The sequence below is a fragment of the Triticum dicoccoides genome, chromosome 5A (genome assembly GCF_002162155.2).
Source record: "Triticum dicoccoides isolate Atlit2015 ecotype Zavitan chromosome 5A, WEW_v2.0, whole genome shotgun sequence".
In the NCBI taxonomy this organism is placed as follows: domain Eukaryota; kingdom Viridiplantae; phylum Streptophyta; class Magnoliopsida; order Poales; family Poaceae; genus Triticum; species Triticum dicoccoides.
The window spans coordinates 268,290,195-268,310,433 of NC_041388.1; the positions used below are offsets into that span (position 1 = coordinate 268,290,195).

At 49.7% G+C, this 20,239-nt stretch overlaps 1 protein-coding gene across 1 annotated transcript; it reads left to right on the forward strand.

Moving 5' to 3' along the window:
* Nucleotides 1-14,319: 14,319 nt before the first annotated feature.
* Nucleotides 14,320-18,220, forward strand: LOC119300938 (BTB/POZ domain-containing protein At3g08570-like). Its single transcript, XM_037577845.1, has 4 exons — nt 14,320-14,678; nt 15,510-15,576; nt 15,950-17,095; nt 17,496-18,220. Exons 1-4 carry the CDS (start codon nt 14,587-14,589, stop codon nt 18,081-18,083), a joined length of 1,893 nt encoding a protein of 630 aa, XP_037433742.1. The 5' UTR covers nt 14,320-14,586; the 3' UTR covers nt 18,084-18,220.
* Nucleotides 18,221-20,239: the final 2,019 nt, after the last annotated feature.

Below are 20,239 nucleotides of genomic sequence, written 5' to 3' on the forward strand. Positions count from 1 at the left end.
TTCTTCTCCTCGGGGGCACTCTCTCCCTCCCTCACAAAGGTTTGCATGAGGGGAGGAGGTCATTTGGTCCTGTCATTCTTCTTCTTGTTCTTGGAGTCGGGCACGTACCCAACCCCTTCCTTGGCCACACCTCCCTTTTGGTTGATCAAGAGATCGTTGAGGTTCTTCTTGCCTTGTATGCAAGTCGCAAGACCTCTCTCAAGTTGCTCCTTCAACTTAGTATTTTCCTCAACAAGATGTATATGCTCACAACACGGGTTAGTAGCATTTGCATTATCAATTAAAACCATATGAGGAAAAGTTGCTTTCTCCTTAGTTAGCTTCACTTGGAGTTGATCATGAGACTCCTTGAGACTAGCATGAATACCCTTCAAGGCCTTGTGGGCCTTGTCAAGTATATCAAACTCCTCTTTGAGTCTAGCAAGATCAACCCCGAGTTTGGCCTTCTCGGAATTTAGCACACGAGAAACAATGAGGGCATGATCATAATCTTTCTTTAACTTAGCATGATCAACGTTGTGTGACTCCTCAAGAGCCAAACGAAGACCACGCTCTTTCTCAAGAGCATTGGAAAGATCCGAAATCTCATCGGCATAGTCATTACTATGCCCTTCCATCTTAGAGATGGTGTCTTCATGAGCCTCGATCATGTCATTGGCCTCACCCAGTTGTTCCAAGGGAGCAACAAAGTGCTTCTTGGATTTTCCCTTGAGTTTGCCCATAAAGGCCTCAAACTCATTAGCCTCCACATTAGCTCCCTCAAGTTCATTAATGCTATCCGTTGGGGAAGGATGATTAATGATGGTAGTTTTGATGTTGGAGGTTACCTTGTTGGTGGCTTTAGCCATGAGGCACTTGGCGGTGATGCTCTCGTTGGGTGAGTCGAAGAGAGACACCCGTGACGTTGTTGCAATGGCAACGGAGGCCATGGCAACCGACTCATCATCTTCATCATCGTCATCATCCTCATTGTACTCTTCTTGCACAACCAAAGCCTTGGGAGGAGTCTTCTTGGTGAAGTTGTTCTTGTTGGGGAATGACTTGGCCTTGTCCTTTCGGATGAGTTTGCCACCATTGTCTTCCCTCTTCTTATACGGGCATTCCGCAACGAAATGACTCACTTTGCCGCAATTGTAGCAAGTCCTTACACGTTGCTTGCCCCTTGTGCCACTCGAGTTGTTTTTGCTAAAATTGGGCCTCGAGTTTTTCTTGCTCCAAAATTGCCTTGAAGCAAGTTCCATGTGTTCATGATATGCATACTTCGTATCTTCGGGGTTGCTCTCCTCTTCTTCCTCTTCTTCTTCTTCCACGGTGAGCTTGGCCTTCAATGCAAGGTTAGGCTTCTTTGCCCGTTGAGAACGGAGCACCGCATTGTCGGCGGTCTTGTCCAAAATGTTCATGGCCACAAACTCATCCAACACTTCGCTTGAGGTCAAAGTGTGGAAGTCCGGTCTTTGACGAATGACGAAGGACATGGCCTTGTGGTAGGGCATCATTGCCTTGAGGAATTTGCGCTTGATCCAATTGTCATCCGTGTCCTTGCTCCCGTGATCTCGTAGTGAGACCACGAGTTTGGTTACTCTCCGATAAAGCTCACGAGGTTCTTCATCTTCCTTCATTGCAAACTCATCGGCCTCATCTTGTACCACTTCATAGTTGAAGCGTTGAATGCTTGCGCTTCCCCGGTAGAGAGACACGACACAATGCCATGCATCTTTGGCCAAGGCGAAGGGACGAAGATGAGGTAGTTCTTCGGGTGGAATTGCATCTTGAATGATGAAGAGAGCATTCTCATTGAATTGATTGTCCGCGGCTTCTCGAGGAGTGAAGTTGCTTGGATCATGTGGATAGAAACCTTCTTCAATGATTCTCCAAAGGTTAGTGTTCACATGATTTAAATGATGTTTAAAGCGGTAAACCCAAGAATCAAAATCCTCATTTTTCACAATCTTAGGGGGAGGACTGGCATGATTCAAATGAGTGGAAGGAACCGGTCCACCATAAACAAGTGGTGGTTCCACATGGGCAAAGATGCCAGTGCCATTCTTGCCACTAGATGAAGGAGCCTTTTCACTACTAGCTTCCCCCTTGTCGGGGATAGCATCCGACACCTTATTGGTGGGATCACCCACTTTCAACGGTGCGGTGGATAGTTTAAGCCCCTCAAGAAATTTAGTAAACATGCTTTCAACTTCGGTCGTCATGGAGGTTTTCAATGTCTCCAAGGCCACATTGAACTCCTCACAAGAGGCCGAAGTTCCCCCATCTCCTGTAGATGAGATCGGATTCACACCGGAGTGTTCCTCCACACCGTCTATGGTATCAACCATACTCTTTGGACGGTAAAGTCCTTAATAAAGAGACGAGGCTCCGATACCAATTGAAAGGATCGATATGATTGACTAGAGGGGGGTGAATAGGCAACTACCAATTTTTAGCTTTTCTTTACCAAATTAAACTTCGCATCAAAGTAGGTTGTCTAGATGTGCAACTAGGTGAGCAACCTATATGATGCAATAACAACAAGCATACAAGCAAGCAAGGTAGAAACACTAAAGAGCTTGCACAAGTAAAGGTAAGAGATAACCAAAAGTGGATCCGGTGAAGACGAGGATGTGTTACCGAAGTTCCTTCCTTTTGAGGGGAAGTACGTCTCCGTTGGAGCGGTGTGGAGGCACAATGCTCCCCAAGAATCCACTAGGGCCACCGTATTCTCCTCACGCCCTCACACAATGCGAGATGCCATGATTCCACTATTGGTGCCCTTGAAGGCGGCGACCGAACCTTTACAAACAAGGTTGGGGCAATCTCCAGAACTTAATTGGAGGCTCCCAACAAGACCACGAAGCTTCACCACAATGGAATATGGCTCCGAGGTGACCTCAACCGTCTAGGGTGCCCAAACACCCAAGAGTAACAAGATCCGCTAGGGATGAGTGGGGGAATCGAAAATCCCTTGGTGGAAGTGTAGATCGGAGCCTTCTCAACCACTCCCGAGCAAATCAACAAGTTTGATTGGTTAGAGAGATAGATCGGGCGAAAATGAAGCTTGGAGTATTTAATGGAGCTTGAACAATAAATGGAGCTTTGGGGGAGAGAGGAGGTAGGTGAGAAGGAAGAAGGGGACTCCCTTTTATAGTGGGGGCAACAAACCCGTTGCCCCCACCAACCAGTCCCGCACAGGGCGGTACTACCGCTGAGAGGGGGGCGGTACTACCGCCAGGACAACGGTACTGCCGCGCCAGCCAGCGGTACTGCCGCGCTGAGGAGACAAGTAGGGAACGGACCCAACTGCGGTACTACCGTGGTGGTAGGGCGGTACTACCGCTCCTGGAACGGTACTACCGCCACTACAACCGTGACTAGTGCCGCAAAACCCGACACGAGAAAAAGACCTCTCGAATCGAGGCGGTAGGAACCAGACTGCCCAGCGGTACTACGGCAGTGGGGTCAAGGGCGGTAGTACCGCTGTGGAGCGGTACTGCCGCTTGTGACCCTTCGGCCGTAGTACCGCAGGCAGTGCGGTACTACCGCTGGGGCGCGAGTGAGAGAGAAGAAATCTCTCAAAGAAGCTGAGGACAAGGTGGAGGTGCCAGACCCCCAGCAGTACTACTGCTGTGGAGCCACGGGCGGTACTGCCGCTTGTGGCTTCTCAGCGGTACTACCGCTGGGTGCGAGGTACTGCCGCTTTGACCCAGCCAGGACAAGGAAGAGAAAGGAGAGATCTCTTCAATGGAAAGGGAATGCTCGAAGGGTGAGAAGCTGATGTGTACGTGATGATTCCACCCATGCAAAACCCCAGCGGACCCCCTCTTGATAGTACGGTGCCCTCTACGCAACTAGTCCACCGAGAAAGAAACGAAAGAGCCACACCGTCTTGAAATACACTCCGAGGGGAAGAAGGCGTCTCGTGCCAGGGGAGAATCTATGAATAATTCAAAGCACAAGATTAGTCCGCAAACATGTTGTCATCAATCATCAAAACTACCTTGAGAGAGATATGCCGTAACAGCCGCAGTCGGAGCCCGAGCCCGAGCCCATCGGGCGCTTCTCCTGGAATGGAATGGTGCGCGGGTGGGTGTCCGCGCCACCGGTTTGGCTGGGGCCGACGCCAGCGCGGGAGAACGCCTACCTCGAGATGTGGCGCCAGCGCCAGTTGGCAGAGGAGCGCCGTCAAGGCGAGTACGAGGAGATGCTCAAGCGTGACCTCGAGGAGGAGGCGCGCGAGGCCGAGGAGGAGGCATGCTAGGCCGCGGCTGCACATGCGGCTGCACAGCCCCCCGCCCGGCACTGCCTGCGCCGGCACAGCCCGACATGGCGGCGCTCTGAAACACGGCGTTCGCCTGGGCCGGGCCGGCGCCGATGCTCATCGACCTCACGGACCCCGAGGACGACGACGACGCCTAGGGCAGCGCGTCGCCTCGTAGTTTAGGCTGTTTTTATTTTTTTAATGCAAATGTGGACGTGTGGACTCTCGCCGGTGGCCGGTTTTAATGTTTAATTAATGCTGTTTTTTTAAATATGCATGCGTTCATTTTTTAGTGCTGTCAAAATGGATCTCAGGCTAGCGTTGGACGTAGGCACCGACCTAAATACGAAAGCGGGCATCTGTGTCCGCCTGGCCGACTCAAACAGATAAAAAACGGACAAAAGCGCCGTTCATTTGGATCGGCCCGTTAGAGTTGCTCTTAACAGTGCTGGTGAACATTTGAGTGCGTCTTTTTAACGATGCACGTTGGAGATGCCATGGAGTCAGTCACGAGAGAGGAGGGAGCAAGCACTAGAGGCTGCTGGAGCTGGGCAGGTCAGTGGCTGCTGCCATGATGGTTCTCTCCTCTCCTTTGGTCCCGTCTCTCTCCTTTTTATGGAGCTCCGCGCCCCGTCGTGTCACCGTGTCGCTCTCCCCCTCCCCTCTCCCACATTTTATTCCATCCATCCATCCATCCACTGACTCACGGCCTCCAGTAGCAGCGATTATTACGTTCTACGGCGTGCTCTGCTCAGCTCACCTCGGCTTCTTCTCCATGCCGCCCAGAGGCAGTCTCCTCATCTCCACATCAACTAAAGCATGAACCTGCTATCACAAAGAATATAAACACCTCGTTACCACAAGATACAAACCAAATCCTGTGACCTTATTGCTGTAACAGGAAGACATTAGAAACGCATGGATTAAGTCGTTTTCGAACAAAAAGGAGAGAAGAAGAGAGAAAAGCATGGCCAGCAAAAACAGCCCAAACCTTTGTTGCCATTTCTCGATGCGTGCAGTGCCCCTTTGTTGTTCTCTCTCTTTCGTCCATCGGAAAGCAGAAACCCAACGCAAAGCTTTAAAAACCCACGCACATCGACGCCACTGATTGCATCATAATGCCGCGGATATTCGTCGAGATCGACAACGTTTTGCTCTGCTTGCACGAACACAAGACGCTAGCGTGCATTGCACATACGTCAGATCGGCCCAGCAAAGCTCGGGGATGGCAATGGAGTGTGAGCGGCAGTGGTCTTGTGGCTTTCTCGTGGGTGGACCAAACTCCGAGGCAGGCGGCTCTTTCTCCTCTCTCTCTCTGCTAAAGTAAAGTGGTGTCCATTGTGGCGTGGTTGGACATGACAGGCAGCAGCAGCAGCAGCCGCCCGAGCAAGCAAGGAGCATCACAATCATTCCAGCACCGACAGCCTTCCACCCGACTCCACTCTCGCAACTATTCTATACCACTCCTACTACTGCTATGTTTTGCATTTTGCGTGGATTTCCTGTCTCTTATGAATGACTGAGCCAATAATGTCACAGATTGCAATCCCTCGCTGCATTATACTTCATCTGTAAAGAAATATAAGAGCATTTAGATCACTAAGGGAGGAGATCTCATTTGTCTCTACAATAGAAAAATAACTCCTACTCGACTGGGCGGGCGACCATGCACCCGACCGCGACGGCGCCGTCCGCCGCCGGTGAGCGCCGGCGCGTCGGCGGGCGGTTCTGGGCTCTCGCCGAGTCCGACGAAGAAGACGCGGATGATGATGGGGATGCATCTCCGGCGGAGGCACCGCCCTCACCGACACCTTCAGATCTCGTTTGCGATTTATTCCATGCAGGTTATTGCGAAGATGAAGTGGCCATGACGATCGATCAGGTTCTACCACCGGACGATCCGGCGCGTATCGGTCTTCACGTGGGCGAGAAGATCGAGATGATCCGGCGCGTTGTTCATCGAAAGACGGCGGCATCGGCGATCCGGCCCTGGAGAGGACCCATTCCTAAGATGAGTCTTCCAAATCTTACATTATTTGATATGATTAGACCGGAATCTTGGATTACGGTGAAGAAGCGGAAGAATGCGAGGCGGCACGCCGGTCGGCAGGCGTCGGCGGCGCCGTCATGGCTGCGGCGGCGACCGAGATCTCGACCGCGAGGTCGATTCGTTTGAATCAGCTGCTGGGTGCGGCTGGGTCGGTTCGGACGGATTTGGGCCTGCGTGAAGTTGGGCCGGCGTCAGATGGGTATGAGTCCCATGCTGCTCCAGGCTCTTCTGCCCGTATCGTTATCGATGCCCCATGCACGTACGAGGGCGAGCGTGATTTCTGTCGTGCGTCGTCGCCCCTTCCTTCTAGGGTTCGCAAGCTTGGGTTGCGAGGTTTCCCGGCTTGCGGGGCTAGTCGGGCAAGGAGGATCCCTCCACTCCGTACGATGGCCGGCCATGGGGCAGCTCCACCGCCTGCTGGGAAGACCATCGGTGCGGTGGGAAGGGGCGGGGCAGCTCCGCCGCCGGCGGCGGGGCCTGGGCGAGGTGCCCTGGCGCCGCCCGGACAGAGACCGCCGGCGGGCGGTGGAGGGGCGCTAGGTCTTCCGGGCCAGGGCGCTACTCTCCAGGGAGCCCGGACACCGGGGCAGCAGCTCCCTGCTGCAGGGCGGGGTGGGCCGAGGCCGCCTGCGCCAGGTGCGGCGCCCGGAGCTATACCGGCAGCGGGTCGTGCTGGCATGCGGCCGACAGCGCCGGGCGTGGCCGGAGTGGTTCCGGCTGGTCGTGGTGCTACTGCCCTTGGGGTGGTGCAGACTCCCTCTGGTGGTCCGCCTCGCGCCGCACCTCCGCCCCACTACGTCGCAAGGCCGACTCAAAACCACGCGGGTCCAACACAGTCGAGGCCGAATTCTAGCAACAGAGACCCCAAGGATCCGCCCCGAGGCTAGTGGGGGGATGATGGGTATGATGCGTATGGTGACGGACAGCACCGAGGATCCTCTTCCACGGGAGGAGGTCGTGGATTTGCCTGGCAAAGCGACGGGTCTGCTGAGAGACCGTTTCTTGGCCCGGCAGGTGGTTTTGTCGAGGGGGCCTCCGGCCCGGATCACCGTCAGAGAGGAGGCTTTCGTGGCCATCGTGGTGGTCGGGGTGGGGGCCGTGGGAGATTTCGCCGACCGCCCCCGCCCATGGCAGTTGATCCTGCGGCGTCTACAGTGGAGTCCGACCATACTTCCACTGAGCTTCCTCCCCAGGCGATGGAGGTGGTGAATGCCTTGGCCAGTGTTGAGGTTCCTGAGGCTGGGACGATGGATGAGGCTACCGATAGGTCTGATGCCGAGAGGGCGTCCAAATATGCACGTAAGAAGGAGAGGATGATTTGTTACCGTTGTGGTGAGAAGGGCCACTTCATTGCTGAGTGTGAGGCCCAACTGTGTGAGTCGTGTGGCAAGCCTGCACATGACTCAGGGGAGTGCCCGTTGTTGCGTGACCTGCCTCCGACGCTTAATATTTATGGAGTCTATTATGCCGAGCTCATGTTTTTTGAGTCCCCGGCGGTGAGAGAGGTCCCGGAGGATACCCTGAGCTTGACTACCGGGATTGTGAAAGCGACCCAGGGCGAGGTGACTGAGGCACAGATTGTGAGGAGGCTTCAAGAGCTGGCTCCCGGGGATTTTAGATGGGAATTGGTGCTCATCGAGGATAGGGTTTTTAAGGTTGATTTCCCAACTGTGGATGATTTGCAGAGATTCTTGAGCTTTGGCTTGTGCAGAGTCCCCGGTACTAAGTGTATCCTGGAGTTCCACGAGTGGAAGCGGGTTGAGCCTAAGGGAAAGCCGCTTACGCAGGTCTGGTTGCGGTTTAGAGGGGCTCCTTCTAAGCCTTTGCAGGATGCTCGAGTGGTGGCTAGTATGGGCATCTTGGTTGGGAAGACAGAAAAAGTGGATATGGCTTTCACACGTGCCCATGGGGTGGCCCGACTTTTAGTGAGTGTTCTGGATATTGAGTTCGTGCCTGATAAGGTCAACTGGACCTATAGGGGAGAGGTGTTCCCGCTAGAGATCGAGTTTGAGGACACTGATTTATTTGCTGATGCGGTTAATGGTAACGATGTTGACATGCACGACAGTGATGGAAATGCGGTGGCCAAGGGGGCACCGTCAGATGAGCCCACGCGAGAGGGGTCTCACGGTTCTCATCCAGCTACTCAGTTGCCTGGGGATGGGACCGGGGTTGAGCCCGCAGCATCACCAGCAGTGCCCATGACTACTCTGCATTTTGGGTCCTTTGAGCCAGCCTCGGCACCTCCCAGACTATGGAGTGACCGGGTAGATTTTGATGATTATCTTGAGCACACGCTCCCTCCGTTGGAGTTCGAGGGGGATGCTGGATTGTGTGCTGGACGGTCGGCAAGGACTTTGGTTGGAGCTACGGAGAGGAGGTCAAAGGGTGCTTCTCTTGTCCTGGCGCCTCACGTGGACGCGACTCCGGTGTCGGCGACTGCGGGCGAGATGGGTCGTGAGGGAGGGGGTTCGGGGCAGGTGGCCTCGCCTTCTCCCATCCCCATCCCGATCTCGGTGGCGTCGGTGACGCCGGCCCCAAGGGGGTCGGCCGGTGCTGGGAGAGGGAGCCCGAGGCAGGCGGCCTCGGCTCCTGCTACTCCGGTGGTGGCGGTAACCACCGCGGCAGCAGCTACGTTGGGGGGTGCTGGGGCAGGAGGCCCTGGCTCCTCCTTCTTCCCCGACGGTCAGGAGGACCGCTTCTCCTTCGCCGATGGCTCATCCGTCTGAGCCGGCGGGTGGGGTGGGAGGAGGGCGCGGGCAGGCGGTCCCTGTCATCCCCTCTTCGCTCATACCCATGGCCGGGGTCCCTGGTGTGGGGCACCCATCTGAGGGGCTCGGGAGCCCGCAGATGCCTTCTCTGGTAACCTCGGTAGACCCTTTGAGGGACTCTGTGCCAGGTTTTACTAGGGAGGAGGTTGTCACGTTTGGCGGGATCCCGGACCCTATCTCCGAGGGGAGACGGATGAGTGCTCGCATCCTCGACATCCCGGAGGTGGATGATATGCAGCAGCGGTGCGCTATGAGGGCGGCCAAGCTTCAGGAGGCTGCATTATCTTCTGGTATGTCCGTCAACTTATCTAATTCCTTATTGCATTTTTCTAATGAGGAGATTATAAATAATGCAAACCAATTAGGAGTTTCACTAGGTGCTACGGATAGTGAGATTACCAATTCGGTAAATGATCTATTAGATTTGGAGGCGGAACGTGCCTTAGAGACTATTCGTAATCTTGCAGCAGTTAAACCAATGAATGATAATGAGATTGATGCGTTAGGGGTTAGAGTGCTCGATAATTTGTGTGCGGATCTAGCACCCCCCCAATCATGACTCTGAGGAAGATGATGTACCCCTAGAGAATGATGCTAGTAATATATGTGAACCTGGTTATGAGGACCGGGCGACAGAGCCTAGTAAACCTAAGCGTAAGTGGAAAAGGAAGATCTATCCCGATTCCGTAGTTCGTAGGAGTGCTAGGATTCGAACCACTAAAAAATTCCATGATGAAATATGAGAGGAATCTTTTGGAATAGCAGAGGTCTGAAGGACTTGGCTAAAAGAAGATTCCTAGCTGAGGCAGCTTTAGAGCAGAGGTTAGATTTTGTTGCTCTATCGGAGACGGGTAGAGATAACTTTGCGCCCCAGTTTCTTTCTTCTCTTGTGGGTGGTATTGATTTCGATTGGCATTGCCTTCCTCCGCGAGGAAGATCGGGTGGTATCTTACTAGGTGTGAGATGTGATTCGCTTGAAGTCCGAAGTGTAGTGATGGGCGACTTTGCGGTGAAGTTTCGAGTCAGGTCTAGGATAGATGGTTTTAACTGGGCTTTGGTGGCGGTTTATGGTGCCGCACAGCCCGAGCTTAAAGCGGAGTTTCTAGCGGACCTTATTCGAATCTGTGGGTCAGAACAGCTTCCAATTTTAGTTGGAGGTGATTTCAATATCATCAGGAGGAGAGAGGAGAAGAACAATGATAACTTTGATGGCAGATGGTCGTTTATGTTCAATACCATTATTGAAAGCTTGGATCTGAGAGAGATAGAGCTTTCCGGTAGAAAGTTTACCTGGGCTAATGCTCTGCCAAACCCTACCTATGAAAAACTTGATCGAGTTCTTGCGAGCATGGAGTGGGAACAAAAGTTCCCTCTGGTTATGGTGCAAGCTCTTTCGAGGGAAATATCTGATCACACCCCATTGTTCGTGGACTCAGGGGAGCCGAACCACGTGGGTAACAAGAACACCTTCTCTTTCGAGATGTCATGGTTTGAACGTGAGGGGTTCGTGGACTTGATCGCCAGGGAATGGGATAGAGGTGTAGGAGGCAAGACTGCGATAGAGCATTGGCAGAATAAGATTAGGCATTTGAGAAGTTTCTTACGGGGTTGGGCTAAGCACCTCAGTGGTGTGTATAAGATTGAAAAGGATAGACTCCTTACTCTTATACAGGCCCTGGACATACATGCCGAATCCACTATTTTATTGCCAGCTGAGCTTCAGGTTAAAAATGAGGTGGAGACGAGGTTGAAAGAACTGCTCTGCGAAAAAGAATTGAAGTGGGCTTTGCGTGCTAAAGTCCGCAAAGTGGTCCAAGGGGACGCGAATACTCAATTCTTCCATTTGACAGCTAATGGCAAGCACAGAAAGAAGCGTATCTTTCAGCTTGAGCAAGACGAGGGCACTATTTTAGGTCAGGATAACCTAAAAACATATATTACTGACTATTATAAGCAATTATTTGGACCTTCGGAAGATAATTGTGTGTCCCTCGATGAGTCCAAGACTGAGGATGTGCCCCAGCTATCGGCTGACGATAATGATATTCTAGTTGCCTCGTTCTCGGAGAAGGAGGTGTTTGATGCTATTGCACAGATGAAAAACAATAAGGCTCCCGGACCGGATGGATTCCCGGTAGAGTTCTATAAAAAGTGCTGGCACATTATTAAGGGGGATTTACTACCTATGTTCCATGATCTATTCTCTGGACAGCTTCAATTATTTCACTTGAATTTTGGGACTATCACACTGCTTCCCAAGAAAACGGATGCTGTGAGAATTGAGCAATTCAGGCCGATCTGTCTCCTCAATGTTAGTTTCAAAATTTTCACCAAGGTCGGGACTAACAGGCTCACACAGATTGCGCATTCTGTGGTGCAACAGTCCCAAACTGCTTTCATGCCGGACAGAAATATCCTTGAAGGGGTGGTCGTCCTGCATGAAACACTCCATGAAATCCATTTCAAAAAATTAGATGGAGTAATTTTTAAGGTGGATTTCGAGAAAGCGTACGATAGGGTTAAATGGCCATTCCTCCAACAGTCATTGCGTATGAAAGGTTTTGATGAAGCCTGGCGCCGACAGGTTGAATCATTTACGCAAAAAGGTAGTGTGGGAATTAAAGTTAATGATGACATAGGTCATTACTTCCAGACACATAAAGGCCTAAGGCAAGGAGATCCGATGTCCCCTATACTGTTTAACATTGTGATGGATATGTTAGCAATTTTGATAGGAAGGGCTAAGGAAAATGGTCAAGTAGGTGGATTGGTACCTCATCTTATTGATGGAGGTGTATCCATCCTTCAGTATGCTGATGATACAATCATCTTTATGGAGTATGACTTGGCCAAGGCGAGAAATATGAAGCTTGTGTTATGCCTATTTGAACAATTGACCGGGTTAAAGATTAATTTTCATAAGAGCGAGCGGTTCTGTTTTGGTAGGGCCAAAGACAAACAGGATGCTTATAGGCAATTGTTTGGGTGTGAGTTGGGAGAGTTACCCTTCTCTTACCTGGGGATTCCAATCCACCATCGTAGGCTGACAAACAGAGAGTGTAAGTGCATCGAGGACCGATTTGAGAAGAAAATGAGTTGCTGGAAGGGTAAGCTCATGTCATATGGAGGCTGATTAATCCTGATTAATTCGGTGCTCACGAGTATGCCAATGTTTTTCCTATCGTTCTTTGAGGTCCCAGTTGGTGTTAGGAAGAGACTGGACTTCTATCGATCGCGTTTCTTTTGGTAGGGTGATGAGCTTAAAAGAAAATATCGGCTTGCCAAATGGGATATCATCTGTAGACCGAAAGACCAAGGGGGTTTAGGTATTGAGAATCTAGAAGTTAAGAATAAATGCCTTCTTAGCAAGTGGCTGTGGAAGCTCTCATCGGAGAATGATGCTATGTGGGCTCAAATCCTTCGCAGCAAGTACCTCCAGACAAAAACTTTGTCCCAGGTTACAGTCAGGCCGACCGATTCACCTTTCTGGAAAGGCCCGATGAAAGTCAAACAGTCCTTGTTTAATAGGACGAAGTTTGTCATTGGAAACGGCACGAGTACACATTTCTAGGAGGATACTTGGCTCGGCGAGACACCTTTGGCCATCCAATATCCGTCTTTATACCACATTGTTCAACGACGTGAGGTGTTCGTCGCATCGGTCCTTCAATCTACCCCCTTAATATTCAGTTCTGACGAACGCTAGCGGGCAATCGTTGGGAAGAATGGCTCCGTCTAGTTAGGAGACTGATGGAGGTCCAGCTTTCACAACACCCCGATGAATTACGCTGGAAATTGACTAAGTCTGGAGTATTCACGGTTAAATCAATGTATATTGATGTTATTAATTCGAACTCCATTCCTACGTCCAAGCATGTTTGGGATGTCAAAGTTCCTTTGAAAATAAAAGTGTTTATGTGGTTTGTCCATAAACAAGTTATTTTAACTAAGGACAACTTGATAAAGCGTAATTGGACAGGACCTACTAGGTGTAGTTTCTGCGATTGGGATGAGACTATCAAACACCTCTTTTTTGATTGCCCGTTGGCCAAGGTACTTTGGCAGACGGTCCACATTGCTTTTAATATCAATCCACCGAATTCTGTTAATGCGTTATTTGGGACATGGCTTAATGGGATTGAGCCTGACTTAGCGAGACATATTCGGGTTGGAGTTTGTGCTTTGCTGTGGACTATCTGGACTTGCAGAAATTATTTGGTTTTTAACCGAATATCATGTATACATTTTTTGCAGGTCATATTCCGAACTATGGCTCTGATCCGTTCGTGGTCGCTACTCACCCAGACGGAGGTCAGGGAGCATTTGGTTACTGGGTCTTTCCGCTGGGAGATGATAGCTCGGGTTATCTTCAACCGGTTTGGATGACGGTCATGTAATAGAATAGGCAATTAGTTTCCCTATCTAGTATTAGCCAGCCGGTTGTGACGTCTTTTCTTGGCTAGTTGGTGTTTCTAGCCCTTATTGGCTCTGTGTGAGTTTTCTGTGCTTTTTTATTACTTTTGAAGACCTTTAGAACCATGTTGTCACTGCTTTATTTGGCTAATAAGATGGCCGTATGCATCTTTCTGATGCAGAGACCGGGGAATCCCCCCATTTCAAAAAAAAAAAGATCACTAAGGGAGTACAGTATTATTGACGATGCAAGGCATTTTCATTTATTAGGATAATCCAGAGATTAAATTTTCTGACCGAAATAAAAGGAACCAGAGCAATCTATTTCAAGGAATACCCAAACATGGCAACATGGCTAGACCCATAAGCATGGCCGCACAGGATCAAGCCTCTCTTGGGCACCTACCCATAGGCTGACAGTAGACCAGCCTTTGTCCCCTGGTCACCCAACTATTCATCTCTCATCAGTGTCACTTTCTCAGCCAATCCCCTAAACCAGCGCACAATACCAATACCCTGTCATCTAGCAGCTCCTTCCTTGCTCTTCCACATTTCTCTCTTGCCACATCTTTGTTGAATTGCACCCTCATACAAAACAGTATTTGGACTATAGCATCCTTCTTCGAAATCAAAGACATTTATTTTAGGATGGAGGGAGTAATAGGTACTCTGAATTTCAGACTAATCTTTTTTTTCTTCTTCTTTTTTGTGGCCACCCCTTTTACTCGTAAGAAAAGGCACTTGTGTTTCTTTGTACTACACAAGAGAAAAAGAGAAGAAGGGCGTGTGAGTAAATAGCACGAAAGGGCAACGCGGAAAACGAAAAGGGAGGGAGCAATCAAACCAAGAAACCGGAACGAATGTTTGTCATTGAATATCTCTCCCTCACGCCGACGACCAGCCGTTATTCCTTCCTCTCGTCCTTTCCTCCTCCTCCTCCCCCTCCTCGCTCTCCGTGTGTGAGCTGTGGGACGTCTCCTCCATTGCTCATCATTTCGAGCTTTCATTTTTTCTTCCTGTTCTTCTCCACGAGAGGCAGAGTAGGTAGGTAGGTAGGTAGGTACCATCCATCCATTTTGGCAAGGAGAAGAGGAGGTCGGGCAATGGGGTTGGCCAGCGACAGCGCCGGGTTCCCCTTCTCCGCCAAGCTCTCCGCCGCCAACTCGCCGCGCTTCTGCAACCCCATGAGCAGGAGGTGAGTCCTCGCCTCCCACCTCTTCCTCGTCGGTTTCTTTTCACCCCTTCTCCCGGGTGGGCTTTGCCGCCGTTCATGTTCTAGCGGCAAATGCGCCTGTGGTTGTCTTGGGAATCTTTTTGGGGGCGTCACAAACTCAGGATCCTTGCCAGTTTAGATCGTTTGGAGCTAATTTCATGGGTTTCAGGCCAAGGAAAAAAAAATGGCATCTGAACTTCTGAAGCTCCCGTGTCCAACTCAAGAAAACAGTGGAATGTTACCCTGAAAATGTTCTTGGTAGCTCCCTCAAAGGGTTATTGTCAGGTGGTCCTGGGGATAACAAGATGCCCGCACATTTATTATTTTAGATCGTCCTATGATTTGCATAGATTCAGTTCTCCTTTAAAAGCTACTACTAGGACACTTCCTTTGTTATATTCCTCAGCTTCTGAATAAATCCATCTGAAAAGATCCGTGTGTGGCAAACTTGATGCACTAGCAGCATTAGTTCAACATGATCTGTCTATGTTAGTCTTAGTTTTTCTGTTCTGTTAGTCTGAAAAGTTTTTCATCACTTGGTCAATCTGAACCCATAATCTGAATATGTGTTGGCGAACTGAAGGAATATGTACTACAGTAGTATTTGCTAGATACAAAAGTGACTTGTGCCACCACATTGTTCGGTTCCAAGGTAAAAAAAAAGGGGATTGTAGTTCCAAGCATTCTATGCCCCAATAACTGTAGAGCGAACTAGTGTCAAAAGAATTATGCTTGGCTTGATCTTCATTCACATGTTGCACATTAAGATGAAGTTCTTGGGTGTTTTAATTCCCTACATCGCTTGTTGTGCAGGATATTTTCAGATGTTGCTGGCGATATAACGGTATTGGTGGATGGTCAATCTTTTCTACTGCACAAGGTGCCCTTCATCTTCACCTCTTCTGAAGTTTTTATGGCCATCACTCTTCTTCACCTCTGTATTGGAGTGTGTGTTTCCCTCTTGTTCTTTTGAGTAGAAAAAAGAACTCTGTTGTGTTTTTCATTTGAACCTTAGCTTCAGTTATCATGGCTAAAAGGTGTAAAGAAATAAGAACATAATCTGGGAGAAACAACTAATGGGTTTGCCCACATGGTTAGAAATGTTTCGGGATCCTTGTGCGCGTGTGGGGAGAAGGGGGTAATAAGCAAACAAATTGTGATTGGTACTTTTCTTTTTCTGATGCTTATAGTATGAGCTGAAGCTAGGCCTGTGGAGCACGTTTGATCATACCGTGTCTCTACTTATTTTGCAGTTCCCTTTAGTCTCTCGGTGCGGAAGAATACGACGAATGGTGGCCGATGCCAAGGATCCAGATCTCTCAAAGCTTGAGCTTGTAAATGTACCAGGGGGAGCTACATCATTCGAACTCGCAGCCAAGTTCTGTTATGGGAGTAACTTTGAAATAACCACAGCGAATGTAGCTCATCTCCGGTGCATTGCAGAATATTTGGAAATGACAGAAGACTATCAAGATGAGAACCTCATTGTTCGGACAGAGATGTACCTGAATGACCTTGTGGTCAAGAACCTTGAGAAATCTCTACAAGTTTTATGCGCGTGTGAAGGCTTGGATCCAATGGTGGAGGAAATCGGATTTGTCGATAGGTGTGTCGATGCGATCGCGATGAACGCAAGCAAGGAGCAGCTGGTTTCAGGTTTGGCTCACTTGGAATGCGACGCGGGGTCCGGGAAGTTGCGGATGCATTGCCAGGACTGGTGGGTTGAGGATCTTTCTGCTCTAAGAATTGACTATTATCAGCGAGTGATCGCCGCGATGAGGAGAAGTGGCGTGAGACCGGAGAGCATAGGCACTTCAATCGTGCACTATGCTCAAACAGCTCTCAAGGGCATCGAAAGGCGTCACGTGTGGGATTCCGGCCCACTTGTCGGTGACAACCAAAGGGTGGTTGTGGAAACCCTCATCAACCTGATGGCAACCGAGAAGATCACAGCTGTTACCCTGTCATTCTTGTTCGGCATGCTCAGAATGGCGATAGAGATTGATGCAGGACTAGACTACAGGATTGAAGTCGAGAAAAGGATCGGTCTCCATCTTGAGATGGCATCACTTGATGATCTTCTCATCCCGTCCATGCAAACGAGCGAGTCCATGTTTGACGTCGACACGGTCCATCGCATTTTGGTGAACTTCTTGCAAAGGATTGAGGAAGATGACTCGGGAGACTTGTCACCTTGCGGATACGAGTCCGACGGACTCAAGTCTCCGAGCCACGGCTCGGTGCTCAAGGTCGGAAGGCTAATGGACGGTTATCTTGCAGAAATTGCACCAGATCCTTATCTGAAACTGCAGAAGTTCATGACCCTCATCGAACTGTTGCCGGATTACGCTCGCATTGTTGATGATGGACTCTACCGAGCCATCGACATATACCTAAAGGTACAAAACTACACTATATCACAGTGCCACATTTTGGTAGTTGTATGTAGCAAACTTCTGAATTTGTAGGAGCAACTATATATGTTTAGACCAAAAACATTCTCCATCTAACTAATGTATTTGCCATCAGAAACAGCATGATATCTGTAGATGAAAATGTGATGATGTATGTACACTCAAATACTCACATTGAATCCGAGTGTACAGCATGATATCTGTAGATGAAAATGTGATGATGAACAGTACTCCGTTCGTTTTTATAAGGCGTTTCAGACAGCTGAGTTTGAACTGTTTAGTACACTGTCTGAATTTACTAAAACGTCTTATATAAGTGAACAGAGGGAGTATAATTTATCAATCTTGATTTGAATAAGGTTCTGATGGAATTGTGATCGGTCAGGCACACCCATCTCTGATGGAATCCGAGTGCAAGAAGCTGTGCAAGCTGATCGACTGCCAGAAGCTGTCCCAGGACGCGTCGAGCCACGCGGCGCAGAACGACCGGCTCCCGATGCAGATGGTGGTGCGCGTGCTCTACTTCGAGCAGCTCCGCCTCAAGTCGTCCTTCTCGGGCGGCCACTCCGGCGGCGGCGGCGAGTACTGCTCCTTCTCCCAGCGGATCACCATGCCGATCAGCGGGAGCGGCGTGCCGAGCTCGTGCGTGTCGCCCCGGGCCGCCGGCGCGGCCGACAGCTACGCGTCGCTGCGGCGGGAGAACCGGGAGCTGAAGCTGGAGGTGTCGCGGATGCGGGTGCGGCTGACGGAGCTGGAGCGGGAGCAGGGGATGATGAAGCAGGGGATGCGGGACGGCCGCCCGGGGGAGCACGGCCGCGCCTTCTTCGCGTCGATATCGAGGGGGATCGGGCGGATGGCCATGTTCGGCCCGGCCGGGGAGAGGAGGAAGAAGAGCTCCAGGGCGACGGCGAGCTCGCAGTGCTCCGAAGGGAAGAGCCGGAGGAGGAAGAAACCATCGGTCACGTATGCGTAGCTAAGCTAGAGGCTCTCAAGCCGCACGCGGGAAAACACTGTAGAATGTATGTACTGTGCTAGGTAGCTCGCGTATACATGATGCCGGTGGATTGCAACAAGTTTCCTTTGCAGTTTTATCTCGTATCCGATGTGACACCGAGAGATACGGCTAATCCGAGAACCTCTGGTAGCGTCGTCGGCCTCTAAAATGCTTTTGCAACTGACTTCTACACGGTTAGTGAAGTAAATAGCATAAAACGACCGCATTCTAAGGGTTTAGAAAACCACCGCATTGGACTATCGCTTATAAAACGAACCGATCATGGATGGATTCTAGGGTTTATCTGGTTGTTGTAACCAACACTGTTGAGATATCGTTAGATCATGTACCGTGTATAAAAATCTTAGGGATCAATCCAATCTTGACCGAACCTGCAATTTTTCTGGTCGTTCGGCCCTGTATTTCTGTGTCCTTATTTCGGAGCATACGCTTCTCGCTATCTTTTATGGTATAGAGAGCTAGTTTCTCTCCACTTAGCCACAATTCCTCTACCATGACACATCCCCATCATTGACAAGCTCCACCGCGTCAATTTCCTCGTATGGTGGGCTCATGCTTTGGACACGAACAGGCACCCAGCTCTCTGACTACCTTGGCAGCGAGCGACGGGGCCCGTCTTGTATGCTTGCTGACAAGGACGGTAAGCCCACCGACAATCTAAGATCTGGCACGCCCAAGACTCTCAGGTTCTGAGCTTTATCTTTAATTCCATGTCACCGGCTATGATGATCCAGGTCACCCACTGCACAAAGGCTGACGTGGCATGGATCGCTAGATGTTCTCCTCCCACATGCATGCGTCCCTCGGAAGGACATTACTTGCCTTCCCAACAACCAACTTTCTTTCAAATATATATGTGATGTACTTCCACTCTTTATTTGTTAAATTACAGTGATGAATTGGTATCCTGAGGTAGCTAATGGAAGTTGCCAATCTCACAACCGAACAACTACCTATTATTATCCTTTTCCTCCTTGGCATGTCCAACATAGAAACGTTCACTTTTATGAAAATTAATCTTAAGGCCAGACAGTTGTTCAAATAGGCACACACATAATTTCATATTTATGGCCGTTTCCATATCATGCTCCATGCAGATGATTGTGTCATCAACATATTGTAGGATAGACCCACCCCCATCCACTAGATGCAGGACTAACCCACTTACCTGCTCGTTCTCCTTGGCTCTACCAATGAGGACAACCAACATATCAGCCCCAATATTGAAAAGCATTGGAGAGAAGGGATCCCTTGTTGTAACCCCTTCTAAGTTTGGAAAAGTCTCCAATTCATCATTAACTTTAGCACCCCACACCACCCCCTTGAACAAAGTCTTGACATGTTGCCTCCAAGCCAGATCAAAATGTACCATACGTAATGCATGTTGCAAGAAGGGCCATTTTAACTTTTTTGCATGCCTTCTCAAAATTCACTTCAAAGATAAATCAATCCAATTTCTTCCAATGAATTTCATGCAAAGCAACTACACCCTATAGTATATGTCAACCTGGCATGAAAGCTGTTTGAGTAGGGCGAGCACTTTGTTACTCGATTTTTATCTGCTTTGATAAAAAGAAACTTAAAACTAACATTGCATAAGAAAATGGGTCTAAACTATTTAATTTTCACCGCCATTTCCTTCTTAGGCAATAAAAATAATAGTCCCGAAGTTGGGCTAAAACAACAGAAGCTCACCACGGAACAAATCTTGAAACATAGGCAGTAGATCCCCCTTAATTGTCCCTCAACACCGCCTATGAAGTTCCACCAGGAACCCATCTAGGCCAGGTGCTTTATTATTCTTCATCCAAAAAATTGCCCCATACACCTCCTTCTCCGTAAAGGGAGCGGTCAACACTTCCTTTTCTTCCGGACATAACTATGGAATATCCCCCATTGTGCCCTCATCCATGGATACCAAATTTGACACAGGGGCACCGAAGAGCTTATAGAAATAAGAGATGTAGAATTTAGGTTCTCTTGACCTATAGTCGTACCTTCATCTTGCTCAAGTTGGACAATTCTTTTATTTCTATGTTTTCCGTTAGTTTAAATGAAAAAATTCAGTGTTTTTCTCCCCCTCCCCGACTCCCTTCACGTTAGCCCTAAAGGCC